This window comes from Ailuropoda melanoleuca, chromosome 3 (assembly GCF_002007445.2).
Source record: "Ailuropoda melanoleuca isolate Jingjing chromosome 3, ASM200744v2, whole genome shotgun sequence".
In the NCBI taxonomy this organism is placed as follows: Eukaryota; Metazoa; Chordata; class Mammalia; order Carnivora; family Ursidae; genus Ailuropoda; species Ailuropoda melanoleuca.
In genome coordinates this window covers 141,997,414-142,024,311 of record NC_048220.1, presented here as the reverse complement: position 1 = coordinate 142,024,311, position 26,898 = coordinate 141,997,414, and the positions used below count along the sequence as shown (strand labels likewise).

Here is a 26,898-nt window from a genome sequence, read left to right as displayed (position 1 = left end):
ACCTGCGACCGCGCCGAGGCGGCGGCGGCGGCGGCGGGCGGCGGCGACGGGCTGCAGCGGTCCCGGGACTGGCTGTACGAGTCCTACTACTGCATGAGCCAGCAGCACCCGCTCATCGTCTTCCTGCTGCTCATCGTCATGGGCGCCTGCCTCGCCCTGCTTGCCGTCTTCTTCGCGCTCCGGCTGGTGAGTGGCCTCCCCGCGGGACCTTCCCCGCGCTGTCCTGGTCCCGAGACGAGAGGGACCCAGCCCGGCGAGCCGCGTCCCGCTGGGGGCGGCCCCTCGGCCCGCAGCTCCCGGCCTCTCTTGCTCGCCCGCGGCCGGTCCGGCTCGCAAGGGCTGCGGGCGAGAGAAAAGTTTCCCTGAAGGTTCTGCCCAAAATAAAGTTGCCGGGATGTTCCCCAGGTGGACGGACAGGGCGTATGCCTTCTCCGGCTCTGCGCACCCGCTGGTGGAGCCCGGCGCGCCTTCCTGCCGGCGCCGCTGCCCGCAACATCTGCTCGAGGAGCGACCATCCGGCTGCTTCTCCAGGCCACTGCATGGCCCCTGAGCAGGCGCTTTAGTTTGGATAGCTCCTTAACTCCCCAAAGCCTGCCTGGGGAAAGTGGTTAATGGCGAGGGAAATGAAAAAAAGGATGTTACTATACATGTTTGCCTTGCAATCTGTGTGTATTTGGTGCCACAGACAGAAAGAGATGCGGTGTTGACCTGACTCTGTAGGTAGCCAGCGCTGATGGACCCCTGGTTTCCTGCTTCTAGAGAGGTAGTTAATCGTGTTTACCGTTCTGTGCGGGTCATTAAAGTGGCTTTTATCACGGGGAGCATAATTCAACCCCACAGCTGAGGCCAGGTTTGCCGATTTATATTTTTCGAGCAGGAATCCTTGGCTCGCTCCCCTGAGCAGTGAGGGAAAATCTGTAGATGGCGGTAAACTTCCTGTTACCGATCATTCTGGTTGTGTGGTTCAAACTTTTGTACTGCCTGTGATGATTATGGATGTGCGGATCGTGCCAGGCATCGATTATCCAGTGAGATATTTTTGGTCACCGGTTGATCTGGGGATGTCTCTACTGAATGATATATATTTTTTTTTTTAGCGTAGCATATAAGTATTTGTGTCCACTCAGCAAAGAACTGGTGGTTCGGTTTTATTTCACCAAGTGTGGAAAATAGCTGCCCTTCGTGGTTGACAGTTTGTTTCTGATATCCTGAGCCAGATGGTGCTTGGTTATTATGCATGGGAAAACTTGGTATCATCATAGAGTTCTTTAAAAAGTAAAGTTTTCTTTTTCCCCCACACTAGTCAAGAAGTGCTGTCTTCTGATGGAATTCGGTGAGAATAAAGCATAGAATGTAGGAGATGATGCCACAGATCGCCAACTGGTTCTTACACGGTAAAGTACAGAGCAGAGAGCACCTTTCGATCCTGTGTTCAGGGCAGTCCTCACACCCTTGTAATCAGCCTCGAATGCTCCCTGGAATGGCATCTTTCTCTCTCTTCTCCACTTCTGAGACTGGAAGCTGGGTCTCTGAAAGCGTCTCCTTTTCATTTCTGTACTTGCAGGGAAGAAAACATGTCAGTTTTCCCCTGGAAATCTGTTCTGTCAGGACATCGCTGCTCATGGTTCGGTTGAATCTGTAATTCAAACCCTTCTGGCTTGTTCTCTTCCAAATGGAAAAGGAGGAGCAGGTGACAGCCTATTTATAGCACCATTAATATACTTAAGGACAAGGGCAAAGTTCACGTCTCCCCTGACACATACTACTTTGTTTTCTCTGATATGGATGGATCTCTAATTTCTTAAACCGTATTGATGTCGATGTTCTGGAAGAGAGCTGTCTGAGATGCCGTTAACCCAGCTAAGAGCACCCTTCTCCGAGTTGTTTTGAGCTTTGGATTCATGGTGCAAGTGCCAAGTGGTATCCTTTTAAAAGTTTATCCAGGCATCTTTACTTTTCCTTGAGAAGTCAACCTTTTCCACACTTTTCCTGGCATTCAGCTAAATTGTTTTAAGCACAGGGTAAGCACCTGCCATGGCGTGGCTGTAGCCCCGAATGATGTCCAGAGGCAACAGAATGGACTATTCTTTGCCGTACCTGGTCCACGGACTGACTGCTATGTCAATCTTTTGAGGTGAGGAGCTCTGCAGAATTGTTCCAGAATCAGGGAGTATGACTGGGGCTGGTGGAAAGTCTCCCTTCAGGTGGGGACTGGGGCTGCAGGGCCAAGTGGGAGGTGGGAAACACCTGGAAACAATGGGCAATATCTTCAGACACTGGACATTGGGAAGGACTGCGACAGTTTCGAGCTCTGGACAGCTCGTTTCTTTTTTGCTTTTAGTAATATCATAAACAGCAGTTCGACTTTCCAAAAAATACTCTCCGTTCACACCGCCAAAGATGGAGCATAAAAGATGGGACGGTGTTTAGGTAGAGCTGTGTTCACACCGAGTGGGGTGAGGTCGTGTCTCAGACTGACCAGAGCTCGACTACCTCTGGAAGATGGAAATAGTCGCTTGGGGCCGGGCCAGGGTTCCACCTTCGAACGCTTTACAAGAATAGCTGGGCTCTGATGTAATTCAGGAGCTCGGCAGATCTATTTTTGCTGCCTGAAATCTTGGACAGATTTCTTCTTTCCCATGAATCTGCCTGATTTTGGTTTCTATTAGACTTCCATCAGTTCTTGTAGTAGAAAAAGTCTGGCAATCTTCGTAACACTCATCCATCCTCTCCGAGAACATTTGGATCACAAGATGATCTCGGCATCCTCCAAGTACATAGTGATGTTTTGCTGTGTGTAATTCTCTTTGTATCAAGTGATTTAATATAGCTGTTCAAAAAGAAAGCAGTTTTGTCTTGACTTAGTATCTCCCTAATTGACATTATTCACAAACTGATTTCCCTTAATTTCTACTTAGGATCAGTCCATGAATCTGTATGGGTTGATCTTGAAGTTAAAGTAGTTCTCGAAGTGTTTTTATTATATTGTCAAAATAAATTCTGAATTGAAACTTCATCTCGCTTAATTATTTTCTACATAAAAAGCTATTAGATAGCTTTTTTTTTAAAGCTATTCAATAGCTTTAACTCCATATTTGTTAGGAATTAGCCAGACACGAGATAAATAGGACACATGATAGGATGTCTTGAATTTTAACATTTTGTTTAATAATACGAAAAATATTTTCTGTTGCTTTTCATGGACATTTTAATGATAGTACAGGGCATGATGGACAAAAAAGAATTGACACCTTGCATCAGAAAACTTGGAACTAATGAGACCAGACTTTAAGTTCTAAGTCTTATGAGGTTACTTCATTTTTCAGGACTGGTTCTCATTACTAAGTGCATGGAAACTGTGTATCAGAATTAAATCCTGTCTCATTTATTATGTCCAAAATCAGCATGGTTTTCTCAAAATTGGCCTGCCATTGTTAGGAAAGTTGACATAAATTTTTCAGTTTGTCAAAATACCAGCTGGCTCCAACCAGATTTGTTTTAGCTAAAATTTATGATTAGAAATAGTTAATATTTCAACCGGAATGGAAAACTTTTATTCCCATAAATTTTAAATAGTTAGATATTGCAGCAGTAAAGAGTTTTTGTTTGAGTATGACATTGAAATCCATATAAGCATATGTACGCTGATTAAATACGTAACATGCATGACTTTGAGACTATGATCTGTTTTCTTGCTTTTACATGATTTGGTGAGGTAGGTCTTTCAAACAATAACCATAAGTACTTATCATTCCAAATCAATTTTCCAGCATTGGGTATTTTTTCTAGGGGCAGATATATCAATGTTTCTTTTAGTTATACATGGAAAAAGGATTTTAATCCTTCCAAAACAAACAAACCCAGTCATTGTACAGGGAAATTGGCTTTATTATTCCCACCATATTTCAGCGCCCCCAGTGGGTGGAAAGGTGTCAATAGGGAGAAACTCAATCCTTCACCCTTTTCTTGGTGGGTGAATGCTGGAGAAGGCAGCTAAATATGTGTGGCATCTTCTCTAAGGAGCAGGAAATTCTGTGCATACTTCCTCTAGTCTCATAATTCTGGGGGTGCATGGAAATAGTGCATGTTCTCAGGAATTAGAGGAGCTAAAGATGTGTCTTCCTGCAGCTTTCTGTGCATGCAGGAAAATCTTACGTGGCAGGTGTTCGTAATTGCAACCAGTAATTCACAAGTCATTTTAGTTATAATTTAACTGTGGTATAAACAAAAGATAAGGAAAAAACTATAATTTTCTGCAGGAAAGGTGGTTGCCATTTAGAGGACTAACAAGAAAGGCTTTGGAAGCATCCTTGAGGTATTAAAATGCACAATTAAATATCTGCATGGTACCTAGTCTTCTCCCTTAAAAAAAGGCAGAGAGGGTAATGGTTAAGAGAATCTATCTCCATTGACCCTTTGGCTTTGTCCCTTTCCATCTCTGGGATCTTCGGAAAATTGTTTAACTCTCTGTGCCTCAGTTTCCTTGTTTGTAAAATAGAATGGTGCCTGCCTTCTTAGGCGATGGTCCAAATTAGTCCACGCGAAGCACTTAGAGTTATGCCTGGCACGGAACGTGCCCCCAGAAGCTCCTGTCCCTAGCAGTCTTTAGTTGTTGCATTTTTATTGTTGCTGTGAGGGAACATGTCACACAGCTTTAGAGCTGGGGGGGCACTCATTCTGGATGAGGACACTGAGACCCAAAGAGGTGAACTCATTTCTTCAAGGTCTCCCAGGTGCAGTGCTGGGGCTGGATGCAGGGCGCTTGGTTTTTCCTTGGGAGCTTTCCTGGAGACCGCTGCAGGTCTAGAACGCCCAGCTCCGGTCCTGGCACAATGGCAGCTTCCCTGTTGAGATTTCATCCTGATGTGAATGTCCTCAGCCGTCATTCTGGGTAATGGAGTTGCACTCCACTTCTTTTCTCTTTTAATGTGAAAACAAATCTTGGTAGAGATGCTTCCTGACAATGAGCTCAGTGAGGTGGGTGTCATTTATTTTTGTTATGCCGAATATTCCCAGTGTCTTTCCATTAAGTGGAGGACCCGTCTGCGGCCCTGCTTCTGTTGTCTGAAAAGTCTCTGGCATAAATACTGTGGCATGTAAAATCATTCCGACTGATCCACGTGTGAAATTTCCGGATTCTTACCGCTATTTTTAAATCATTCTATTTAAGAGGTAATAATACTGTTAGAGCTGATATATTACTCCGTTAAAGGTGTTTGATGGTGGTATTAATCATTTTGATATGTTTGATCAGTAATGGCTAGTGGTAGAGTCTACACTGGGTGTCTGTGAATAATCCACTCGTCCACTAGTCCTTTGTAGGACTTGATATTGGCATCGCCACCGTTCATTGGATTTCACTCATTCTCCTTCGCTGCTGTTTACCGACTGCCTCCTGGGGCCAGCCCTGGGACGCCAGTCCCCGTGGGTGGCCCTCCAGCCTGAAGTGGCTCATCTCTGAGGTACTGATGTCATCCTTGAACACCTGTTTCCCTTCCTAGGATGACCTGTGAGCCTGGCCCCCAGGGGCTGAGAGCACCTCTCCAGCTCCGCAGTGTCCCTGAGTGGCTGCCCTCCCCTGGAAGCCTCTTCCTCTCGGAGCTGCTTATCCTGCTTCTCCATCTTAAGCTTAAACAGTCTGGCCTTTGCTGCACGTTCCCATCCATACGGGTTTCTGCTTCTGATGCCTGCAAAGCTGTTGAACTCCAAAACATCATTTCACCACTGCTCTACCGTCGTCTGACATCCAGAATCGTTTTGTGAGCTTGCCTTGTCTCCTTAACTAATTGTTGGTTCTTTCCGGGCAGACCCCGAGAGCTCCCCATCCTTAACAGGGCACTCGCCGTAGTGGAGGTGCCTCGTGAGCGAATGCATAATTTATGGTGTAGGTCCGGTTTCCTTCGCAGCTGGTGTTTCCATTGTGTAGCCTACTGGTGGGTTCCCAGGGCAGACCTTTGCTGAGAGACCTGGATCGGGGTCTGCTTTAGCACTTAGCAAGTGTCCCTGACAAATGACTGGATCTGCTGTAAGCTCAGATGCTTCCTGTGAACTAGCACAAGCAGCACAACCAGGCTCGGGGAGCTCCGTGGGGTTAAGAAGGTGAGATCATAGGAACGCTGAGCACAGTGCCAGGTGCAGATCGCACCCAAAAGAAATGTGGGTCACTGTTACCAGTATCTTTGTACTGCAGAGGGTTTTCCTTGTCAAGGTCTCCTGTAGATGGAGTTCTGGCTGAAAACCATAGGAGTACGAGGATTTTTAAAACTGGGTAGGAAACAGCAGGGGATGTGTTTCTATGTATCTGATAAATGTTGTGCATAAACTTTGAATTACTAAACATAGGTGGAGAAGCATAGATTAATTAAAAGTCACATTTTGACATAAGTTTTTTATTTTCTGGCACCGAAATTCAAGCCACATTGACATATCGCCCTTCGTATTTCTCAATTTTGTTAGCTTTTGATAATGGTATATAAAATTACCAAGAGTAATAAGATATTTATGATGTGATTTTTTGGTTTTAAACCAGGAAATTGACACACCCCTAGAAATTCTGGCTGGCACCACCAGGTGCATGTAGGAGAGAAAAGGATTGTTGGGTCCGCTCAGGTGTTTGGTATTTTGACCAAATTGAGGTGTGGCTGATGTTGCTTCTCCGCCCTCTTTGTGGAAGGCTACAATACAGAAATCACAAGGAAGGGGAAAAAGGAGAAGTTCTGAAGAAAACTTCATGAGTCCAGCCATTGCTGGCCATGTTGTCAATATTTTTATTTTGTTCCTTCCTTTTACTTGGGCTTACACTTCTGACCCCAGAAGCCACACTCAGGGAAGCAGTAATGGGAACCATCACCCGAGAAACCATCGTGAGTAACTGCCAACTAGTGTTCTGACTTTGCCCAGGTTTCTAGAACAACGGTGCCAAGATAGAATAAGAATACAGACCTGGGTCGAGGCTATTAGGGATACGTAAGGCCCTTTGTATCTTAGATTCGAACCAAATCACTAGAAATGGGAAGTGTGAATTATTAACACAATTAAAATATATTGGATGAATAATTTATTTTATTTGAAACATACAGACATGAAGTACAATAGCTTCTTTTTAGAACACCGAAATTCCTGAGATTTCTCAAGATGGTTATTGCCTGAGAGAATCCTATGAATAAATGAAGCCTCTATGGTCACCACTTGTGGGAGGTTCCTAGTGGAGAGGATGGTGGATCAGCACTTTTGGGATGGGGTCTTGACTGCAAGGTCTTGAAATGAGGCCCTCTACCCATTCTTCTAATGCCCTTTACTGCCCCTCAGACATGATGATGTTAGGATATTACAGCTACAAGCCAGAGCTCAAAGGCTCAGGCTCTTATTTCTACGTTTCCCACCCCCAAGACCAAATTATTGTGTGTGTGTGTTTGTGTGTGTTTTAAATGTCTATATTATTATTTTTTCAAGCTATATAAAAAATAAAGGGCAAAGTCAGTAAGATTTCAAGCGCCTAGGGATCTGTGGACATTATAAAGGAAATAACATTTTAGACTATTTCACTACTAGAACCAATAATGATGTTAAACGTTCAGAGAATAAAGGAATCAGGTGACTACAAATGAGAGAGCTAAGAGTTTCAAACATATGGTGGATCCGATGTCTGACCCTTTCCCGTCATCAGCTTGTAGTTAAGTCAAGCATATAACAGCCACGTTCTTCAGAATTGGACTTTAGGTACACAGGATGGGATTTCTCATTTGACTGATTTGATTGTTCTTTGATTTTTAAGCAAAATTTGCATCAATCTCTCTCTGGCTTCCTTATTTATTTATATTAAAATAAACACCCATGAACCCAGTCCAGACTAGAATATGTCCAGGAACATGTTAGTCTGTCTGCCATTCCTATCCTGTTCCCCTTCCTGCCCTCAGAAGTGAGCTTCCTATTACACTTTTTGTCATTATTCTGTTGCTTTTCTTTCTGCTCATTTTATCATCTAAGTACATAGATATAGACTATTGCATGTATATGGTGTGAGGTACTGATGGGGATCATTTATATATTTTTCCTTAAGCTGAATGAATTTTTATTAACCACTTTTAGCTATTTCTTTCCCCACATCTGCCATATGTCAAAATTCCATATACGAGTTATTTGTTATGTGTTCTCCGTTCTGTTCCATTGGTTAAGTTTTGTCGTTGTTTTTATCCCTGCAGTACTGTGTGTACACACACACACACACACACACACACACACTATAATTACTAAAGCTTTATAATCAGTATTTAGATTAAGCAGGGCAACTAACATTCAGCTCCTTTACATGTTTCTTGGTTACCCTTGACCTTTTTTCCTTCTCTATAATCATCTTATGTCAACCTCCATATGAAAAACTCAACTGGGAATTTGTTAGTGTCATATTGAATTTATTGATTCATTGATTAGAATTGATATTTTATGATACTAAATTTTGCTGTCCGTGAACAGTGGAGAATCTCACCATTCATCTGTGTGCTTTAGTGAAGTTTTACGGTTTATGTATGTTATTCTATAACTTGTTATGTTATCCTTTTTATAACTCATAAATGAAATGCAGATTCAGGTTTTCTACATAGATAATAATATCAACTGAAATAATGTTTTATTTCTCTTTCCTAGTACAAAGGCCTTAAGTTTCTATTTCTTATTGTGCTGGGTAAGAATTCTAATATTATTGACAGAATTGGTGATTGTGGGTACCCTTGCCTTTTTCCTAATTTTAAAGAGAGTTCCTTCATGGTTTATTTAAGATAATATTGATTTTGTAGATATCCTTTGAGATTTCCTTATTACACTTTTCACAAAAAGTTTAAATGTGATGGGGTGCTCAATTTTACTAAATTGAAGTGATCACATATGCTTTTAAAGTTGTTTTTTAATTTTTCAATGTAATGAATAAATATTATAGATTTTCTAATATTTAACAACTTTTATATTCCCGAGACAAACTGCATTTTCATGACATCTCTTATAAAATGTTCCATGTGATGTGCTAACATTTTGATTAAGGGTTTTGCAAATATATTTTTTGGTGAAGTGAGTTTGGAATATTCCTTCATCAAACTGTCTTTTTAAAGTTTTGCTAGTCTTATAAAATAAATCAGGAAGCATGTCTTCTTTTTCAGTTTTCTATAAGAGTTTAAGAGTTTTCGGTGCATCGGGAAGAGTTGGTAGAATTTGCCTGGAGAACCACCTGGACTTGTTACTTTCTTTGTAAGGAGATTTAAAAACTTCCATTTCAGTATCTTCGATAGTAAAAGGATTGTTTAGTATTTCTAGAGTCAGTTTAAATAAGATATTTCTAGGAATTTTTGCTTTTCATCCAAATTGTCAAATTTAACGGTATGCATTGATAATACTGTTCTCATTTACATATACTCTGTCTTTGGTTTTTATTTATAATATTATTGCTTTCCCAGGAACTGTCCTTTATCCTTGTTGATCCTCTGAAGAAGGACAACACAAGCAGTACTAAGTCTCTGGGCAGGCAGTTCCAGGGTTCCTGGCCCCGGGGCTGAGAACTGATTCTTCATTAGACCCAGCCTCTTGTCCTGGAAATCGTCCCCTTGTCTGCTGTTTTCTGTGACCTCTGAACCTCCCCTCATTGATCATCCTCTTGAACACATCTGGGCTGATTGTTGGGGGATCTTCCCCACTTGGGGACTGAGCAGTTGTTTCCGCCCATTGTCGGTCAGAGACAGAGAACCCAGAATTTCCTTGAAGTCTGGAACAGCCATAGTGCCGTCTGGTGTTTCTTTTGGAAACGCACATCTCTCAAAACGTATTCAACTTCTTATCTGTTTAATTTCAGGTATCTCCATCCAGGTGTCTGTCAGTGGTCATTGTCATTCTTTTCAAGACATACTTGTTAGATTTGCTGTATTTCTCTGCCTTTTCACCCCGTTTCTCTCCTCCCCAGCCCCCTTCTTGCCCTCTCTCAGCTGGCGCCTGCCTGGAGCCTGTTTGAGTGACGCACTTTCTGGTGCTCTTTTTCATGTGGCATTTTGTCCAGTTGAAGGGATTTCCTGGCACCATACTTTTTGTTGGACTTCACTCTGAGACCCCTCCATCCATCCACTTTTCAGCAGTGGGCGTGGTTGTCCCCACATCACTGAGTTTTAATCACCTCTTTCCCTAGAACTCAAGCTGAATCATTCCCCTCTTGCCATCTGACAGATCCATACTGTTCTGGACCATGTTGCTTCCTTGTCATTCCTCCTTCTAACCATCCAGTTGTTTTCTGATCTCGTGTTTGTCCTGTGTTGTGTGAACACATGTGGCCAACTGCAGCGAACCCACACTGGTCACATTTTGTTCAATGACCTCTTCTAGAGTAGGGGTCTGTGAACGCTGGCCAGGGACCAGATCGGACTCACTGCGTATTTTTTTTTTTAAATAAAGTTTTATTCAATATAGTCTGACCATCATTTCCATATGACCTATGGCTGTGTTTCAGGCACAGCCGCAGAGTTAAATGGGGTGATTGAGACCATGTGGCCTTTAAATAAAGCCTCAAACACCTATGATCTAGCTCTTTATGAAGACGATTCACTGAGCCCTGCTCTCGACTTAGAATTCTATTAGGATGTCTTTTGCCTCCCAAGATAAATGAGACACCAATGTTGGGCCTTTGCTCACTTCATTGCCATTTTTCAGTCTCCGATGACAGTGTCCTTGCCTCTCCCGCCGGCGGGCAGCGGTCAGTGCCGTCCACGTTAGGTTTTGTCAGAACGGCACCCTATTTCATGTACTAATTTTTTTGTTATCAGTGAATATGTTACAGGTTGTAATGGGTTTACAAACCCCAAATTCGGCCCAACACGCCAGAGGTTTATTTCTTGTGCACACATCCTGGCCAGGAAGGGGATTCTCCCCATCTCCGTTACCCTGAGAGCTGGGGCCGCAGGTGTCTTCCTCATGACAACTGCTTTTCTAATCATTGTGCGGTGGAAAGGGACGTGTGGTGTGGCCTCACACAGGCATTTACATGGCCCTGGCCAGGAGACAGAGCTGGAGTTCTGCTCTTGTTTCATTGGCCAAAGCGTGGTTACTTCTAACTTCCAGGGAAGTCAGAAAGTGCTTCCCAGAAGGAACCCAGAAGGAAGAAATAGGGAATGTTTCTGAAGGTCTCTGCCCATCCCACCTTCCTTCTACTTTCTGTGGGTTTCTTTTGTTGTTGTTGTTTGTTTGTTTTGTTTTTTTAATTTCTGAAGGGGGATACAAAATTCATTCGGTTTTAGCCTGTTTTAATGGAAAGCTTTGGCGCCCGAGGGAGCATTCGGAAATCAACAGTGAAGTTGCTAGCCAGTTGGGGGTGCAGGGAGAGCTGAGGACCTGAGCATCCGGTACCTGCCGGAGAGCCTCTCCGGGGAGTTCCTGAGAGTGGTTACCTGTGCAGAGCACCACCGCTGGGAGCATAGAGCCAACAACCTGGTGAAGGGCCGCGTCTGGGCTGCACGCAGAGCCTCGGAGAGTCAGGGCAGGCAGGGGCCCACCAGGCTCTTCCACGTGATCTCCAACCATATATGACTAGCAGGCTACCCTTCCGAGGGGCTGCTTTGCTTCCACCTCCCAAATCTTAGGCAAGCACTTCCGGATGTCCACTCTCACCTGGGAGCATTCAGGGAAGGGGATTCTGGGAAATAGCTTTAATCAATTTGACGACAGAACAATCCAGCGTAGTCTGCTGCTTGTTTACTGGGTATCGTGTATACTGCTGTTAACTCTGTTTTACTTCTAGATAAGATAGCATAATCATGCTTTTACCTAATCCGATGCAACTTTTCTTCGTACAACTGAAGATACGCCAACCGTCTCCCTGAAAGAGGGTGTGAAGGGCCCTTTTATCCACTGTAGTGATGTTCATTTTTCATCTGTCTAAGGAACATGTCCTTTAAAAGCCTGTTATCTTCCATACTTGAGTGTAAAAGCTATTCATACACTATTGATATATCTCATGTTATATCAGAGGGAAAAGAAGAAAAATAATTACTTAATATGCACATACACACATATGCAAATACCTTCACCAACCCAAGGAAGAAATATGCGTAGCTCCTGCCATTCTCAGTTCTACAGCTGATCACAGGGATATGGCTCGTATTCTAATGTCCTCCTGCTGCCCGTTCCGTATTCCCTTGGCCCTGTGCCAGCATCTTATCTGATAGTATTTCCTTGGCAGGTGGGGTGACATAAACAGTTGCTTCACCTAGTACTTTGCAAATAGACAGTATTTGTGGTTAGATGTTTCCGTGAACTTTTATCACAGGATATGGGAGCAAAAGAGACAAGCTACAGTCTTCATCCTTTCATCTTCTTCCCTTCCCTGCCTGCATTGCGTATGAGCAACCCAATTTTTCTTGATAGTGTCCATCCGTCACTCCAACTGTACTAAGAGCTCTTCTCTACCCACTGGTTCAGTGACATTAGTTGCCTAGAGTGGCCAGATAGCAATCTCTGTGTCCAGTTTAATGGAAACGTTATTGAGTTCCCTGGTGGAGGCTCAGGGGGCTTTGGCAACTAAGCCCTCAAAACTGGAACAGCCTACATTTACAGGAATGGGAATGGGAATTTACAGGAGTGGGCAACACTCCTGTTTCCACCCCTGGATTCCCAGACCTGCGTGGATCCTGGCGGTGGCAGAGTCAGTTGCACTGGTAGCTGTTTCCAAGCATCTGTTTTGTCCGAGGGGGTATCTCCCAGCCTTCCCGGTGTTGCCCAAGGGCCGGCACCCTCCCTGAGTCCTTAGAAGCTTGTTCTCTCCTTCCGTGAAGGAAGCTGCTTTAGGGTGATGAGGACCAGGGTTAGATCAGTGAATTCCAAGAGCATAAGCTCATCGTCATGCATCATTTGTGGTAAAATGAATGCTTCTGTCAGAAGCCATGCTCTGAAATACCTTGTGAGTGGAAAGCGCATGGGGAAAGTCCATATATGGTGGTTTGGGTGGAAGCATTACGGACAGAAAAGCAAACCCATATCCCAAGTAGGTTCAATTCAAGTGAAAACAAATCTCTGTGCCTGCTGTCAGTTGTCATCAACCTGCCATAGATGGCAGGCTGGTCCTCCAGAGGATGGCACATTTAAGGGGCTCAGAGTTACACTGCTTTGGTTGTCTCCTTTTAGGTGGCCCCAGTATGTTCTGCAGAACCAGACATCATTCAGACCTGGATTTTTATTTCCTCAGGCAGCAGGTCACAGGGAGCTCTGCATGAGGACATAGATGCAGATTGAGAGAGACAGGGTGGGCAGACCAGTGCCTATGAGTACCTGGGACATTTACTCATGCAGCTTACTTGTGCCTCCAGAGTCTGTCTGAGCCCTAGCTCGTGCAGCCCACCTCCATTTGCTGATGGGTCACTACTGTGCACATCCAGCTTCATGCCTGGTGGGCCACGGAACAGTTCCATCAACACGAGCAGATTGGACTGCGTGGAGACTTGGTGATGGTCCGTGGTCAGTGTTCCGTCCCTTTTGGGGTTGGTCATAAGCCAGCAACTGTTTCTCAAAAGGAAAGTAATTATCTGCAGAATCATGAAGAATTCTTCGTAAAGCACTGGTTTGGGTGGAGAAATGGGCGCTTTCAGGCGAGTCTGTGAAGCCAAACTTGGCTAGTCACCCTGTAGGCGACCAAGATGGAAGAAATCAATGGAGAGGTTTCTGGAAATCTGTTACTTCTGTGGAGCTACTACCCCTGTGCTTCCCCAGCCACGTGTCTGCCGGACCACTGTTCACCAGTGGCTGGAAGCTGGGCAGAGGAGCAGAGTATGAGGCGGGGGCAGTGAGGACACGCTGAAGCCTTGCCTGGACCTCTGTGACTGCCCGTAATCCTATCTGACTTCAGAGACTTTAGGTGAGGACCTGCTGTTTCCACCTCCCAGATCTGGCACAGATACCTCTTCTGTTCAGTTTCCTTTTCAGTTTAGAGTTGTGCTTTTTTGTGTTACAAATATGTGGTTATTTTCAATTTATGTTTTTGTTATAAACTTCTAATTTAAAATACTGATCACAGAACATGGGGCTCTGTGATACCTTTTCTTTGACACTTTTTGCAAGTTGCCTAGTGTATGGTTTTTATAAATATTCCATAAGCACACAAGAAGATTATTGTTCTCTCTAAGGTTGGATGTGGAATTCTTTATTTGCCAAGAGGTCAAACTTATTAATTATGATACTCAAATATTTTGCATCTTTTAAATTTTGTTTTGTTTTTACTTTTGTTTGCTTGACCTATCAATAGCTGGATGGAGATGATGAAATCTTCTGCTCTTGGCAGATTAATTTACTTCTCCCCCCAGGTATATACAAGTTTTGCTTTATACATTTTGAGGCTATTTTATTGAGTTTGTAGATGTTTAAAGTGATTATCGTTGCCTTGGAATTGAGCGTTTTATCGATTTTATCTTTACCCTTAAAGTTTTTATTTTTTACTTAATGCATATTTCACTTGTCTTTTTAAGCCTAGAAGTGAGACACTCATTATTATTGTTTCAGATAGACAGTGTGTGTTTAGTTGTACCAGTGTGTTTACCATTATGTCTGTTCACCTTTTTCTTCCGTATCATACGGTCTTTTAAGGATTATAGAATTTCTTAGAAATTCTTTTAGCGCAGGTTTCTTGATGGTAAATTCCTGTTTAAAAAAATATTTTTTTGGGGGCGCCTGGGTAGCACAGCGGTTAAGCGTCTGCCTTCGGCCCAGGGCGTGATCCCTGCGTCACGGGATCGAGCCCCACGTCAGGCTCCTCTGCTGGGAGCCTGCTTCTTCCTCTCCCACTCCCCCTGCTTGTGTTCCCTCCTCTCACTGGCTGTCTCTATCTCTGTCAAATAAATAAATAAAATCTTAAAAAAAAAATATTTTTTTTGTAAATGTTTGCATTTTTGCTCTTATTATGAAAAAAAACCCACATGTTTTCTTGTGATATAAGATTGATTGTTTTTTTTTTTTTTTGCTCAATAATCTGTCTTCACTGTCTTGCACTGTCGAAATGTCTGCTTTCATGTGAACTGTTGTTCTTTGTGGGTGGTCCTTCCTTTCTCTTTGTCCACTCTTAGGATTTTTTCTTTATCTCTGATATTTTGCATTTTTACCATCGTGTACATATGCTTGTATTTCTTTTTGCCTAACTGTCTGGAGTTGTAGATTCATGGTTTTTCATGAATACTGGACGTCTTCAACTGATCTGTCTTTAGATATTTTATGTCCTCAAGTCTCTTCATTTTGTAACTTGGGAACCCCAGTCAGACATGTTAATACCTTCTTATTCATCTTATTCTATTCTCTGTGTCTTAGGCTTTTTAATAATTTTTATCTCTTACATATTATAAAGGAATATTTATATTTTTTTGCTGCATTGTACATAAACTCTTTGGTTTATCTTCTAGTTCACTGATTTGCTTTTTTTTAAAGATTTTATTTATTTATTTGACAGAGATAGAGACAGCCAGTGAGAGAGGGAACACAGGCAGGGGGAGTGGGAGAGGAAGAAGCAGGCTCATAGCGGAGGAGCCTGATGTGGGGCTTGATCCCATAACGCCGGGATCACGCCCTGAGCCGAAGGCAGACGCTTAACCGCTGTGCCACCCAGGCGCCCCCACTGATTTGCTTTTTAACTATTTCTTTTTTCTCTTTGTTTCCATATTTATTTTTTCTGTTTCAATGGTTTAGCTTTTATTTACATGATTATTTCAATCAGTTTTATAGGTTTCATTTTCTTTGTGTTTGTACCTGATTGATTTCTGTTGTATGAGCATCCTTGAGAGTGTATCCTTTATTCCTTTAAATGTATCAAATACAGCTGTTCTCTATTCTCTGGCTGTCACCGTCAGTGTCTGCAGTCCTTGAGAATCTAAACCATGTGTTATTTCCGTGGACCCTTGTTCTTAGTGATTGCTCATTTTTGGCGATTTTGGTTTTAAGATGTTGACTGATTTTAATTGGAATACTGCAGAGCTAAGCGGGAAAGCTTTTACTTAAGAGTCGTTAGCTCCTCTTTCCAAGCTGGCTGGAATGTGCCCCAGTTGAGGTTTACTCTGGCTCCCTTTGTCCCCACTTGCTGTCCTGTGGATCTACATACCGCTGAGGTTCTCTGCCTTGGCATCTCCAGGGCACCTACTGTATACGGGGCAAGGCTGGTTCTTACTCCTCCAGCTACCCCTGGCTTTTGTGGTCTAGACTTCCTGTCTGCACACCCACCCCTGCTGAGGGTTCAGCACTCATATTTTCTGTTTCTGTGTGTTTTTTTTTTATTTTTTATTTTTTTAATTTTTTTATGGGGGTGGGTAGGGAGGTGAGTTGGAGACCTTGTCTACCGCTTGTAGAGACTAGCAGTCTTTCAGGAATACTTCGTATTTGGAGTCTAGTTGTAGAAAGGAGAGTACTTTAACATTTGCTGCCCCATGGGAACTATTTCTTATGTAAAACGCACTTATTTAATGTCTTTATCCATATTCTTAAAATGTGAGTGAGAATGCTGGCCTGTGTAGTAGGAGCTGAGAATAAATAAATATGGTCAAGACCTTAGGCCATGTTTTTGTGTGCACTTAACAAGTGCACATACTTATAATTTTTGTGTTTATTTTAAAAATATTTGTATGTTATTGATTATTCATTCAGTATGACAGATTGCCCAAGGTCTGGGTATAGGAAAGCTTTCAGAAGTTTTCAGGATTACTTTTACATTTCACATTTAGATTTGTGCTGTGATCCATTTTGGGTTAATCTTCGTGAAAGATATAAAGTATGTGTCTAGAATTTTTTTATTATGTATGTCTATTTAGTTGTTCTAAGATGCGTTGCTGAAAAGACTGTTGTTTCTCCATTGAATTGTCTTTGTTTCTTTTGTCATATATCATTTGACTACATTTATGTGGGTCTGTTCCATTCTCTTGATCTGTTTGTCTGTTCTTCTGCCAATACCATCCCTGTCTTGATTACTGTAGTTTTATAGCAAGGCTAGAAGTCAAGTAGGGTCAGTCCTCCAAATTTTTTCTTGTCCTTCAACATTGTGTTTGCTATTCTGGGTGCTTTGTCTCCCATGGAAGCTTTAGAATCAGTGTGTTGATATCTACAGAATAACTTGCTGGGATTTTAATTGGGATTGCATTGACTCTATAGATTAAGTTGGGAAGAATTTACATCTTGACAATATTATCTTCCTATCCGTGAGCATGGAGTATCTCTCCATTTATTGAGATCTTTGATTTATTTCACCACAGTTTTATAGACTTATTTAATGAGAATTTTTGTTTATTCCTTTCATACCTCATGATAAAATGAGTATGACTCTATATGTGGAAAAGAATGAAAAATACATTTTCTATTATGTCACACACACATGCGTATATTATATATGAATGAATGCAAATATATATCTATAGTGAAATGTATATCATAGCTAAAAGCTGATTTACTTTTGCCCAGTGACAACACTTCAGAATAATTTGTGGTGATAAATCATTATTTAGAGTGCAAAATGGGCATCATTCCAATACCCGTCAGACCAGCCTTGGTGAGAAAGTATTGAGATTTGAAGGAAAAAGGCCACAATGGCCCCTTGATAATAATCTCTTTTGTTTATGGTACACCTGTATGTCCTCGGTGCCCACCAACCTTGCAGTATCTGTGTTGCTTTTTACATGAAGAAACAGGCTTAGGGAAGCTTCGTGCTCACCCTGAGTCACACGAAGTAAGTGGGGATGGGACCCTACCTTCAGTCTCTTGGACCTCGAAGTATCTTTTTATAGAAAAGCAGTGTTTAGCATGAGACTGTCCTTTACCATGTAAATGAAAAGTAGTACTGTTTCACAAAAAAATGAAAAACGCTCGTGGAAAAGAATGAAAATATAGATAATCTGTTGCTTTATGGAAAAGCCTCTAAGAAACAAAAGAGCAGTCACATAATACATGAAAGCAGTGGGTATTTAATAGGCCTAGCAATTAGAAGCCATCCAAAATTACTAGAAAATGCATTGAAAGCGAAAGGATAAAATGTTCGAAGGGAACGAGCAAGAGGGGCCCATTATCATTACACAGATGATACCACGCTCAAGATCTCCCTTTGAAAAGGTATTTTCATATGTTTCATTTAGTTTACATTGTAAGGTATCTTTAAAAACATTTTTAAAGGCATTTGAGTACATTTGAGTAGCAAAAAGGGCATTTTTGTACATTTCACTTAGTTTGTGTCGTATGGTGAATTTTTGTTTCCATGAAGGGAAGTGGGGTTGGGCTGCATAAACATTTCATTGAGATTGACGGTGTTTTTAATGTTTTAGTTCACTGTATTTTAAGCTATGTTGTTTTATGCTCTGATTTTGAAAACTGAAGCAGCTCCGAAGGCACCCACGGGGTGGGTGTGCCTTGTTCATCATTCTGTCCCCTGGGAGCGGACCAGGGCAGAGAAGAGAGCCTGTGGTCCAGGCACTGATGGCATTCCTGTATTTCATTTACTTCCCCTGGGGGAGAGACCCGTGATGCCAGCAGCAGGACTAGGAAGGAATGTGGCTCCTAAGCGTATACATTCTTTAATGAATAGCTCTACTGTTTTTTACTTGACACCCTATAAAAGATCCTATTTTGTGGAGAAGTCCATATTAAAACTTGTTTGGAGTTTGAGTTCAAAAGGCAAATGCAGAATCAATTGCTGGCTGTCCCCTTTTGGGAAGAGCTGGATTCTTTCGTGGGCTCAGGTTGGGCGGAGGTTAGGGCCACTGGGCCCATGAGCAGCAGCTGGCCAGCCAGTGGAAGCCGTTGGCCAGCTGGGAACCCGGCTCGCCCCCCGAGGCTGGGGGTGCTGGATGAAGTTGAAGGTCCTCCGGTGTGTGGGGTCCAGCCCAGCCTGCCGTGCATCTGCCCCTAGGATACAACACCAATCCCCTAGGATCGGGGCACGTGACTCAGAAGCCTTGGAAGTCCCCTTCCTCCCTCAAAATGGATTCAGAATTATAGTTCACAACTGTGTTAGCATCAGCATGTATATAACCTTTGACCCTAAGAGTTTTTTGTTTTGTTTTGATTTTAAAAGAAGTCAAAACACATTTGTGGATCCTTAAAAGTATGAGGGGACCCGGGCTCTCTGTTTGCTGTACCAAATGGGGACGTCACCCTCAGCCCAGACAAGGCACTTCTCTGACGGAAACCCTGAAATGAAAAAAAAAAATGAGATAGAGACTCCAGTATTTAAGACCAGCAATGACATCAAGTCTGACTATCTGTCCTGTACCCGGCATGATGAGACCTGTGTCTTTGTCTTGTTTCCAGTTAGGTCCTTTCTCAGAGGAGTGCCGGGAGAGGCCAGGTAATGAAGCCTTCCCCCTCTAGGTCCTGATGCTTTCCCTGTCTTCACGTACTAATTTGCACTTTACCGTCATGCATATTTTCACATCATTTTCAGTCTTTCCGGAGATACCAGAGCCAGGGAAGTCAGAGATTGCGTCTCCCTAACTGGGTTTCCTCGTAGGAAAACGGCCGTCCTGGTTTTTTAGTGGCGAGCTTTCTGTCCACAGTTCAGCTAAGTTCTTTAGGGGAGTTTAAAATTAAGGAAGTTTTCACGGCTCCTTGTGCGCAGCGGGCCGTTGAGACCTCAAGTGGGATGTTCCCAGAGGACATGTGGTCACGTCCACGAGCACATTTATTTGTGGGGTCGGAGTGTGGGAACTCTCGCCCCTGCAGTACATCTGAGACCCTTTGCCGTCATCGTAGGGTGTCTGAGCGTATGCGTACAACTCCGGCACTTAATGATAGACAAAAACAGCGATGGAGTGTGGGAATAAGAACATCACAGCTGATCCTCTTGTCTTCTGCCAGTTCTGAAGACGTGCACTCTTTTGGCCGCTTGGTCCTGCTCACGGTCTGCCACGTGAGCAGAGGCCAGAGCCCTGCGGTGGTGGCCAGCGCGGACCCCAGCCGGGCCCCTGGCCCCCTCCCTCCTAGCTCCGCCATCCGCGGCCACTCATTTTCCTTCTTGGGTTCTGCAAACCTGGTTCTCACCGGTGGAACAGTGCAGACACCAGGCCCCACACAAGGTGGTTGTACATATTAAAGAGATTAATGTATGTTTGGGTGCTGAGTACAGGAATACGCATCTGTTTAAGTGTTGTGGTGGTTCTTGTGGTTGTCTTTCCCCCAGGCCTCAGGTAACACGTGTAATGGTTGGGGAGAAAGGGAAACGAAGTCAGTTGAGAGCCGAGGGAGGGGTTAGGGCCCTTCCTTTGCCCCGATGTTAATCTGGAGTCTGTGCTCGATTTGGTGGATCTTCTCTGCTTCCCCGTGTCCCTGTGCTTAGTGGTTTGGTATCGGGGTGGGGCCACCCCGGTGTGAAGCTGGAGCTGCTAATGGGGTGGAGTGAACCTTGTACCCAGGAGGAAAGGTGAAGGGCTCGCCAGGGTCTGGTATTTGAAAGAACCGTCCTGCATGTCCCAGATGTTACTACCTTTGCTGTTCTAGAGCCTCCGTGAAAATTCTTAGGGTTCTGGCCAGGTGGATTCTTTGATCAAGGTGCACCGTTGGCTACCTGGGTTTGGATGAGGGATAAAGACCTTAAGGGGGTTCCAGCCCACAGGGGGTGCTGTTTACGGCAACATCCTGGCAGTGCTCTGGCAAAGCTAAAGCCTATATCCAAGCTGCCGTGAGCAAAGGAAGCGCATCTATCACACGGAGCGGACATTGTATGGAATGGGAGTAGTGTTCCTTTTGTGGGTATGTGGCTAGAAGGAGATGGATGGAGTCCATGTGCAAAAGTGGACCTCAAACAATGCCTCAGGGAGGCTAATACTAGACGCTCATTTTCTTTTAGCTGCTAGAGCGCCAGAGAAGAGGGGAAGTAAACCAGCAAAATGGCACGTTCTCGCAACTGTTTCCTGCTCTCTCGCTTCTATAGTTAGTACTTTCTGACCCTTTTCTCTTAACCTGCGATCCCATTAAAACATTAACTGCCATGCATTAAAATAAAAGCTCATCACTTGGGAGACTATTTTAGATTTTTAAATAAAACATTTCAACTCCATTTGGAAGCCTTAATTTTCCAAGGCAAGGGCATTTCTGATTCTCTGATTCAGGCAGTGAAGTTGCTTGTCTTATTTTTATCCTGATAGTAAATATTCTTACATTCCCTTTTGAATAAAATCCATTTCTCCATTTATCAGGGAAAATCTGAATTTGATGGTGTAGCTGTTTTGCATAACTTACATATACAATACTGGGCTGTTTCTATAGAGAAACAGAGAGATTTAATGCGAAACTTATCAGACTCTTCGACTCCTGGAATATTGTTTACAACTCGATCTATTTGACGTGGATTGATGCTGGTGACATTGGAGGACATTCACCGTGGATATCACCATGTTGCTAAATTGTGCCTTTGCAATGTTTTTCCTCCTCTTAGGACGTTGAAGACCATGTGGCATTTTTAATCACGGTCCCGACAGCCCTGGCGATCTTCTTTGCGATATTCATCCTCGTCTGCATCGAGTCCGTGTTCAGGAAGCTGCTACGCCTCTTCTCTGTGCTGATATGGATCTGCCTCGTGGCCATGGGCTACCTGTTCATGTGCTTCGGAGGCACCGTCTCTCCCTGGGACCAGGTAAGGTGTTCACATGTGTTTTGTGTTTTCTTTACGCTCTTTGATCAGTGACATACTTGGTTCTGCAAACCTGGTCCTAAACTGTAAACAGGACCCCTGTGGCTGAGAAGAAGGTCTTTTGAGCCAGCCGTGTTAGTGGTGCCCCGTGGGTGAAGTCACTCAGTACCCATTTGGACTTACCAGACCTGCCAGCAGCCAGGACGCGGGCCTGGGTCTCACCTTGTCACTTGGTTTTTAGATGGATAGGCCGGGATGTACTTCTCATACTGCGTTTTGGCTGCATGCTCTCCTGGTCCCTGAGTTCTCTATTATCCCAGAATCCCTCTGGGATCAGAGCCTTACCTGTAACTCTGAAACACTGGTTGTTGCCTTGGACTGTGTCAATTATTAGATCTACCTCCTTACCCACAGACTTCTGTGACAGTGATTTTGTATCAGCCTGATTCCGTCATATCAGTAGGATGGTTTCATGCACCTGTCGGGGACCCATGGTTCTTCATGTTGACCCTGGGAGGGTCTTGGTTGGGAAATTGCTGCACCTGGAGGATGTTAGCTCTTTAGGACTCCCCTGTTTGGGCTTCCATGCGGGTGCATGCCCTGGACTGCCCGAGCGAGCCCTGGGTTGTCCAGGGTGTAGGGCTGGCTGCAGTTATGGTATACAAGTTGCTAGCTTCAAGCTCATGATCAAAGCCACGGGGTTCAAAGCCATCCAGGAAGAGAATGCATCGGGCACTGAGTGGGCAGTCACAGAGTTGGGGGGGACTCCAGAGCAAAGGGTGGGTAGGAAAGGAACAGGAGCCAGAAGTGGATAGAGAAGGCATTAGGAAACCAAGACCAGTGAGGGAGAATTTTTGTAGAGGCCAGAGGAGAAGAAAGATTCAAGATGGCAGTGGACAGAAGGGCTCAAGTGCCAGGGTTTGGGGGAGAGCATTGCTGGTGTGCCGTAGTTGCAGAGAGCCCTGGGTGAGGTTTCCAGTGGGTTCTGTTAGGAAGTGGTCTCGTGACCTCAGCTAAGGCATCATCCCGTTTTGGCCTTAGTTTGTCTTGCAAAGGAAGAGGCTGGACTAAGTGAACTCTGCTTGGTCTCTCTGGCTCTGAAGGACATTGTTGTCGTGGACTTCAGAAGAGATGGTGGTACCGCTGTCCTCTCCTGCAGCTCCCTGAAGAGGCTGCCCTGGTCAGGGAGGCTCCCCAGCCAGTGTCCCCATCACTGTCCCCTTGAAGCAGTGGGTATGCACCCCAGGCAACCAGCTCCTTCCCGGCTCCAGCTCCTCTCTGTCCGCATGCCATGCTCCAGCCTCACCCCGCTGCCTTCCAGGCCACACGCCGTCCCTCCCGCCTTCAGCCGGCGCACATGGAACAGAAATGGGGTGCCGGCCAAGAGCAGCACCCACCCAGTGGCCTGTGCTTGCACCAACGCCGCCTTCTTTAACAGTATGGCTTTATAAGAGGCTTTACTGTCTGGAAGGGCAAGGATCCTCTCTTTGTTCTTCTGTTTTCCTTTTGTTCGGAATTCTCTGAGCTTGCTTTTCCATATGAATTACAGAATCAGTTCGTCATGTTCAGTGAGAACTCCAGTTGAGATCTGGATTTAAATTATATGGAATTTCTTAGTTTTTGCTTTGAATGATACGAACCATCTGGGAAATAATAAAAGGATACTATAAAAAACATCCAGAGATTTGCTATCATATTGTATTGAGCCTTTCCATGGAATGATGTGGTGTGTCTGTCCAATAATTACGGTTTTCTTTTATGTCCAAAGACTTTTTTTTCCTTCATAAAATCAGGAGTCATTTTACTTAGACTTGTTCTTAGGTACCTAACATTTTTTTTATTGTTTTGTAAAATGGATTTTTTTTTCTAATTACCTTTTGTATTTGGTTAATGTTGATGCACAGGAATACTGTTGTTTTTTGTGTTAATCTGTATTCAGCAATTTTGGTGAATTCTTATTAGCTCTGTTAGTCTATCTGAGAGTCTCCGTTTATCTATATAGACAGTATTATCATCTTAAGATAATTTAAGAAATTTTTTTTTCTCCCTTTCAAGTCCTTAATTCACTCTATTTGCATGTATTGTATTTTCTAATGGTATCAGCCAGGACTTGTAATGCAGAATCACAGGACACAACTGGCTTCAAACCTGGTTCCACCATAACTGGAGCATCTGTAACCTTACCCGTAATGTCTGCTTTGTTTTCATTATTACAATTTTAATAGAGCCAGTTAATGAGGATAAGGACCCCCCACCTGTCTGGAATGTTCTTCTCCCACGTGTTGTGGAGCTCTCACGTCACCTTGTAGACCTTGTCAGAGCAGCCTTCCCCAACCTCCAGGTGCCCCCCATCTGGCGACACCCCTCACTCTGCTGCAGGTTTTCCATAGCACCTACGATGGTTGACTGTCCCCCCCGCTCTGAGGACATAAACTCCCGGGGGGAGACGTGCCTGTCTTGGTTCTGTCTTGTCTTCGCACCTATGAGAGCCCTCTGTCAAGAGCAGGCTCGCTCTGTGTTCTCTGTGTTTTCATTAACGCATGGCTGTAGTTCATCTCCAGATTTTTTTTTTTTCTTTATCCACTTGTTCTGTTTTTATCTTTTGCTTTTTTGACATTCCCTTTGGTTTTACGGCTGCTGTCCACCTGCTTTTAAAAAACCTCTTAGAATATCTTAAACATACTTTTTTCAGAGTCATCTCACTTCCATTTCCTCAGGATCAATCGCACCCAGGGGTCGAGTTTGTCGGTTAAGTGTCTCAGGGTTGGTGATTTTTGTGTGCTTTGACGTTCTTATTTCCAAGCTCCTGCTGAGTCGGGACGTTCTCACCTCCCCCTCCACACGTAATCCCCTGGGTTCCGGCTGCCTTCCTCGCACTCCTGGGCCCTGGCAGAGGGGTGTGTATGTGGAACCTCAGCCCTGTTGGCATTGCAGGCGGGTGGCTAGTCCAGCTCACAGCCCGGGACGTTTCTTGGAGCACAGCTGTGCCCACTCGATGCTCAGGAAAGGCCCCAGCCAGGCCTGGGGGTTGCAGCTCTCTTCTGGCCACTGTGCCTGAGCTGGGGGCTTGGTCAGGTGTCTCCCTTTCCTCACATGCCTTGCCAGGAGAGGGACACTTGGGCGCACTCCTCCTCTGGGGTTTGAAATCCTGCCCCAAACGTTCAATGCAGTGATTTAAAATGAAATGATTCTGTCCTGTTCACCGAAGCCTCGCACCTTTCAACACCAGCACCACCGGGAGCACTCAGGGAGCACTCGCCATGAAGAAGCTCTGCGGGAGGGTTCACGGTGCTTGAGGGGGTGTGCCCAAGGAGTGGGTCCCACTGGCGGGCCCTGGCGTGAGGAGATGCGGGAGTGAGCCCGTATAGATGGGGGACACAGTCCACACGGGACCACACCACCGACACCCACCACCCCGAGGTTTGGTAACTCGTTGGAAGGGCCCCCAGAACTCCCTGCAGGCTGTCACGGTTGGGTTTCCTGCAAGGAGCCAGTACAGGCCCACATCAGCCAAGGGAAGCATCCAGGAAAATGACCAACTGTGCGGCTCCCGTGTCCTCTCCGTGCAGAGTCGTGGATGGCACTGCTGTCACCTGCAGTATGCAGAGACGTGAAGCATCTGCCTACCGGGGGAGCCGGGCCGAGCCTCCGCGTCTGGAGATTTTGCTGGGGCTCAATCACCTGTAGCCGGCAGGGCTGACCATCGGTCTCCAGCCCTGGAGCTCGGTCTGAGAGCTGTGGTCTCCAGCACTTCTACAGACACGCTGATCCTGCGTGGCCCCAAGGAGGCCCCTTCCTGAGTCATATTTACACTCCCTGCTGGCCAGAGCCCATGGGCCACAGACACCTTCCGGGGGTGTAGAGATGGCTGGAGCCCAGGGCGAAGGGCCGGCCTCTCTCTGGCTGCGGCCGATGCTTCTCCACACAGCTGATCTGAATAGAGAGCCTCGTCCTCAGCATCTCCAGTGCTGAGCACGGAGTATCCGCGGCCAGCGACGCAGCGTGAGGACGGGGCCAGGCCCTGCCCTGCATGCCCTTCTGCGTGACCTCACTTATCACCACGTTGCTCCCTGAGGTGGACACTGTCACACTCCTGCTTTACAAGAAACAAGGACCTTGTTCACAGCCAAGCGGCTGGTGATGGAGGAGCACGTTGCAGTGCGGGGGACCCGGCACTAGAGGCTACCTCCCTTCCGTGACACGGCGCTCCGTCCGCTGGGAGCCACTGCACCCTCAGGGGGTGGTAGTCCCTGTCTAGAAACAAGCCTGATCGCCCCACCCCCGGGGGGGGGTTTCCTACTGTCATCCAGCGGGGAGAAGCCAGAGGTGTTGCCGAGGTCCTGCCGTGAGCAGGGCAGCACGCACTGGAAAACGTATCCAGCCCCACATGTCGGGGCTGGTCCAGTATTGTGCCTCAGTGATACCTTTTAGCCAACCTGAGGAAGGGGAGTCGTATCAGGCACAAGGAGTGATTTTGCAGCGTGTGGCCTGAGGAAGTCCGGGCGGGTGGAAGGGCGGCAGGCTCCCAGCAGGGTCAGCGGCGTGGTGTGGACGGAGTCGTGGAGAATCCAGGGGAGGGGAAAAGAGGAGGCCTGGGGCGGTGTGCCCTCCAGCCCCGACAGTGCGAGAGTCTCCCTGCCCTTGGTCCTTGACTTCCGCCGGATCCGACCCCTCTCCACGTCCCCTTCTACCCTGCGCCGCCGGCCCCCTGCCCGTGGACGTTTGCTCCACACAGCTGCCTCCTGGATGAAAAGGATTTAAATGTGGTGCGTTCTCGAGGGTTCCAACGACTCCGAGTGAGGTTGGCGGTACCTCGCAGAGTCCGTGGCTCCAGCGGCTCCGCGGCGGGGGCTGGTTTGCTAGCACGCCCTTCTCTGGGCGCTGACTTTCCCATTGATAAAATGGTAGGCAAAGAGGGCAGTGCTGTTGCTGTTTTCCATCTTGTTTCCTGAGTGGTTTAAAAATACTTGAGCAGTGTTGAACTGAATGCTCGTAGAGGCTTATATAAGGCATTTGTTCTGTTAGGCGAAGTAAGTGGGACCATTTTTATCTATTTTTTAAGAAACCAGTGGCCACGAGTACGGGGTGTATCGTTCCCTCTTCTGCACACTCTCTGCGCAGTTTCACAGCAGAGCAGTGGTCCCTGTGCCAGAGGCTGTGGGACACCAGGCCTTCCTGAGAGGTCAGCCCTAGAGGAAGAGGCTTAGCGAGGTTCCTGGAGAGTGTCTTCCAGCGCTGGGGCCAGAAGTCTGACTTGGAGGGACGGGCAAAGCCATCTCCCTCTGCAGGTTCTAGGGGAC

General features: G+C 45.4%; 1 protein-coding gene across 1 annotated transcript in view; it reads left to right on the top strand.

Annotated features, from left to right (window-relative positions):
* The first annotated feature begins 6 nt into the window (after positions 1 to 6).
* ADCY2 (adenylate cyclase 2) overlaps positions 7 to 26,898 on the top strand; it is a 396,485-nt gene continuing 369,593 nt past the window's right edge. Inside the window, exons 1-2 of the mRNA XM_034657099.1 lie at positions 7 to 186; positions 21,404 to 21,601. Coding sequence (XP_034512990.1) covers positions 94 to 186; positions 21,404 to 21,601 — 291 coding nt within the window. The 5' untranslated portion in view covers positions 7 to 93. The remainder of the gene's footprint in view (positions 187 to 21,403; positions 21,602 to 26,898) is intronic.